Below are 4,699 nucleotides of genomic sequence, written 5' to 3' on the forward strand. Positions count from 1 at the left end.
TTGGTAATAATAATAGAATGTACTTCACAGAGCTATTCATAGAGGATTACATGAGATAATACGTATACAGGGCTTTGCAAACCTTAAAAAACTATAGGAACGATAACTATTATTATTAATTCTCAACTTAAAGACTCCTAACACTATTATTACAGGACTGTACCTGATTCTTTATGCCAGTCCTTCATCTCCTGCCCATCTTTTGTCAATGTCTTTCTAAAATCTAAGCAGATGAGATTGTAAAGTTATGCAGGGTATATACATTGGTCTCTGTAAGCTTCCTTAACAGGGTCATTCTTTGTGTCTTACAGATTATATGCTTGAGAGATTCTTATCTCTTTTGGGCCAGCTTCCCCTTTAAAACAGTATGGGATTGCATGCTATTCATCTTTTATCTGCACACTTTAATGTACTCTAAAAATAAGGTATATGTTAAAATATCCTTATCTTTCCTCTCTAAAGCAAATTCTAAGATGGAATGTCCACTTCTTCCTAAGGTTCCTATCATTTTTTTCTCAACATTCTGCCCCCTCCCTTTTGATCTGAATCAAGCTCCTCTCATTACTTTTTCCACCTTTTGAAAAAATACATTATCACTAAGGGAAGAATTTATCAGCTGCGCTGAATCTGATGGAGAAAACCTTCAACAGATTTCTAAATAATTGAAGTCAATCCCATTACTATCATTTCATGTCTCCATGCCAGATTCTATGACTATGAATGACAGTGTTTCCATGAGTACGATTCTCCTTTTGGGAAGTGGAGATGATAATATCTCCCACACAGTGATGATTTCTGAGGGCGACAGCTATCTTCACCACTGTAAAGCCAGGTAAAACGTGACTTTGTGACTTAGGGTTCAACATTCTGTAACTTTCTTTCTTTAGAACCTTCCACATAATTAAACAGACCTGAAAACAACTGATTTAGCAGATAAATAGCAAGACCTCAGTTTGTTACAAAGAACAAGGAAACAATTACTGACTTCAGGAAATGAGCAAGTTGACTTCTTTAGGTGCCACCAAGTCAAATCTTGACTAAATGGCTCTTTTAAAATTTAGAAAAGCACAACCACGTCTATTTCTTTTGCTACTCATTTTTTTCTTCTAATGCTAATGAGATGATAAACATACATAGAACTGTAATTGCCTTCTTTTCTCAGATACACCTACAAATACAGCAGCTTAAAATGAAAGACTATTGTATTTCCTCAAGGAATTACAGTTATTGACGAAGCTTTATTACTTTCTATAGAGGCAAACCAAGGGTCTTCAGGAACATAAAAAGCTCATTCCCTTTCCCCTCTTTCAAAGAGTAAAATCTTTGCCCATATGTCAGTGACAGTAATTTGCCTTTTAACCTTATTTAAAAAGTAAATTTCTCCTTTGAATCCTTATTAAATCAGATTCAATATTAAGAAAGGGAAGAGCCAAGGTGGGCCATGTGACTTCTTCCTTATCAAAAGAGAGTTCTATAATAAAATCTTTCTTTTCAATAGAAAGTTTTAAGTACTCATTATTGCCTAAGATCTTAAAGTTCTCAAATATGTTTGTTTAGGTAAAATCTGTTCAAAGTAAGTTTAGCTTATCACTCCAAGTGTGTGAGTGTTCTTGGGGGGTAGGGGTGGACTTGGCAAGGATTCATGTATGGGGTGCTCCTTCTGGTAAGGAGAAAAATTAAATTACATTCAATTTCCCACACAATAGGAAAAGGAACTCCTGATTAGGAAACCCTTTCTCTCAATGTTCACTGGCACCTTCTTTGTGATTTATACTCAAAGAGCTGTCTAGAACATTGATATCTTACCCAGAGTCATACATGCAATTTATGTCAAAGGTGGGATTTTAACACAGGTCTTCCTGGCTCCAAGGCCAACTCTTTATCAATTACACGCTGCAATGAAATAAACAACATTTTAAAAAATTCTACCAAAGCATGAAACAAAGGTATTACCTAGCCCATGTTGAAGAATTATTGCTATGACAAGAATAATTTACAAAATAAAAGATTGTGGTCAGTTTCCAAAGGTCAGAAAAAACAACTAAGGTAATATTATTAAAGGTGAGAAACATGACAGTATCTGATCTGGCTTATTTGGAATGTTTCTGAAGAATGCATTGAATTGATACATACTTAAGCATCTTCAGAACTTTATTAAATCTGCATCTTATTTCCATACTTCATTTTAATATCCTTCCTCCCAGACATCTTTTTGTACAAACCAAACCTTACCATACTCCCCTACCATACTTTCATCCTCCCCTTCCCTGGATTTCTACTAGGCTCTTAAATCTTGTCCACTGGGATATTTTATAACAGTCATTTTATCTGCAGAGGCATGGATAGTTACTTTAATAAAGCCTTGTATATTCTGGGACTTGCTCAAGCGAAGAGTGTATAAAACTCCTAACACTTTAAACTCATGAGGAACAAAGTTATCCCTGCTCTGATATTTGTTTCTAGAGCTCTTAAGTTTCTACTAGGGATTTAGGCAAGATAAGAGGTTTTTCAGGGGGATGTAAAGATAAGGGATCACTTGAATTTTTACTGAACTAGCAAATTTTATATTTGACTCGTCATGCATGGTGTCTGAAAGCCTACAAAAGATTCATCTGAAAACTACAAGAGCTTTTCTGATATTAATTGAGGGCATACTTTTCATCCCTTTCTCTTGGAGTTCCCCAAATGAGAAATATGAAGATGCTAGATGCTAAATCATTCTAAATCCTATCTGATCAAGGCCCTGAAAAACATAACACATGATTTCTCTTATCACCTTCCCCTTGGTTTTTTTTTTTTCAAATGCATTTTATTACATTAATAATGCCACGTTACAGTTGATAACAGACTACCTTTACTTCGTTATGTTAATTCTGGAACAATCCAGAATGACGCCAGCTTTGGCCAGCTTCGATGAAAAGGAATTTCTCCTTTACTGGCTCCTCCAATCTTTTGGGACCACCCTGCCCACACGGGACAGGTTCCACTCAATTCCAATTTGTGTAGCCGCATATGCCCAAATGGCAAGCCAGAAAGTGGCTCCACTGAGCAATATTGGGGTGCCATACTTATCGTGAAAATTAGGCAGCCTGTCCTGGTGGTTCTGCCTTTCAACAGTTTGCTGAAAGCTGCGAACCGAAAAGCGGCTCAAGGCCCTCCTAAACAGAGGGAACATCGCCAAAAGAGCCAGAAGAAACCACAGGGGACTCAGGTTGTCGACAGCGCGCCAAGCGCGGTGCTTCGTCCTTGCGAGAAGTCAAAAGAAACCCTTCCCCTTGTTTTTGATGTTATTTTTGTCAAAGAGTGCTATTTTAAGCAAACATAATTTTGTGAATCTCAAACTCTTCCTGCTACAATTGAAGAGTGATGAATGTTGTATGATGAACTCTATTATTTAGTCATATATTTTTATAGTTTGCCTTTTAAAAATATATTTTAGAGGCAGCTAGGTGGCACAGTGAGTAGAGCACTGGCCCTGGAATCAGGAGGACCTGAGTTCAAATCCAGCCTCAGACACTTGACACATGTACTGGCTGTGTGACCTTGGGCAAGTCACTTAACCCCAATTGCCTGGCCCCTCCCAAAAAAAACAAAAATATATATTTTATTGGTACTTTTTGCTTTTATATCACCTACATTTTTCAGTGTATTCCTCTGTCTTCCCCTCCAAGAAAGCTGTAACTTTTGATTAAAAAAATTTTTAAGAGGAAAAAAAAAGTTTAGAGAAGTTAATCAATGAGTCAAGCATGTCTGCCACAACCTGCATTGTGTTATATTCACTGTCCCCCACTTCTGCAAGAAGGGAAGGAAGTACTTTCTCATATATCTCCTTAGAGGCGAAATTTGGTTATTTTACACAAACACACACACACACACACACACACACACACACACACAAACATATGAATTTAATTTCAATTATTTAGTTCTTTCTTTTCACACTGGTGTAGTCACTGTATATGTTGTTTTCCTAGCTCTGCTTACTTTGCTTTGTATCAGTTCATGTAAGTCTTCCCGTGCTTCTCTTAGTTCTTCATATTCATCCTTTCTTGAAGCACAGTAAAATTCCATTACATTCATGGATCACAACTTGTTTAGTTATTCCCCAAGTTATGGTCATCTACTTTGTTCCCAGGTATTAAATATTTTTTAAATGTTCCTGTTAATATTTTGTTGCCTATGGGGCCTTTTATTACTGGCCTTTTTAGTGTATATATTTATCACTGGAATCTATCAATCAAAAGTTGTGATCACTTCAGTTGCTTTCTTTGCATAGTTCCATACTATTTTTCCAGAAAGGTGGGACAAATTCACAACTCCATGAAAAATACATATATTTGCCCATTTTTCTACAGTCCCTCCAACATTGATTATTCCCAGTTTTTGCAATTTTTGCCAATTTTCTGAGTGTAAGGTAAAATCTTGAGGTTATTTTGATTCTAAGCTCTCTTATTAATAATTTGGGAAATTCTCTCATATATTTCTTAACAGTTAACAATTATTTTGAAAACAATTTGACTATATTTGCTCTTATCTATTTCTGTTGGTTGATTAGACCCTTATTAGAAGTCTTTGCTGCAATGACACTTTTAGTCATTGATTTTTAAAGAGATTCTAGATATTTACTTCAGCTCTCTTGCTTTTATTATTTATAACTTGAAAATTTAAATGTACTAATAATGAACATGTAGGTAAGGGA

At 35.9% G+C, this 4,699-nt stretch overlaps 1 protein-coding gene across 1 annotated transcript; it reads right to left on the minus strand.

Annotated features, from left to right (window-relative positions):
- Positions 1–2,796: 2,796 nt before the first annotated feature.
- Positions 2,797–3,237, minus strand: LOC118839231 (cytochrome c oxidase subunit 7B, mitochondrial-like). Its single transcript, XM_036746690.1, has one exon. It carries the CDS (start codon positions 3,173–3,175, stop codon positions 2,933–2,935), a length of 243 nt encoding a protein of 80 aa, XP_036602585.1. The 5' UTR covers positions 3,176–3,237; the 3' UTR covers positions 2,797–2,932.
- Positions 3,238–4,699: the final 1,462 nt, after the last annotated feature.

This window comes from Trichosurus vulpecula, chromosome 2, assembly GCF_011100635.1.
Source record: "Trichosurus vulpecula isolate mTriVul1 chromosome 2, mTriVul1.pri, whole genome shotgun sequence".
NCBI classification, from domain to species: domain Eukaryota; kingdom Metazoa; phylum Chordata; class Mammalia; order Diprotodontia; family Phalangeridae; genus Trichosurus; species Trichosurus vulpecula.

Coding starts and splice junctions, on each gene's coding strand:
- LOC118839231 (XM_036746690.1), bottom strand. CDS start 3,175: ATGTTCCCTCTGTTTAGGAGGGCCTTGAGCCGCTTTTCGGTTCGCAGC.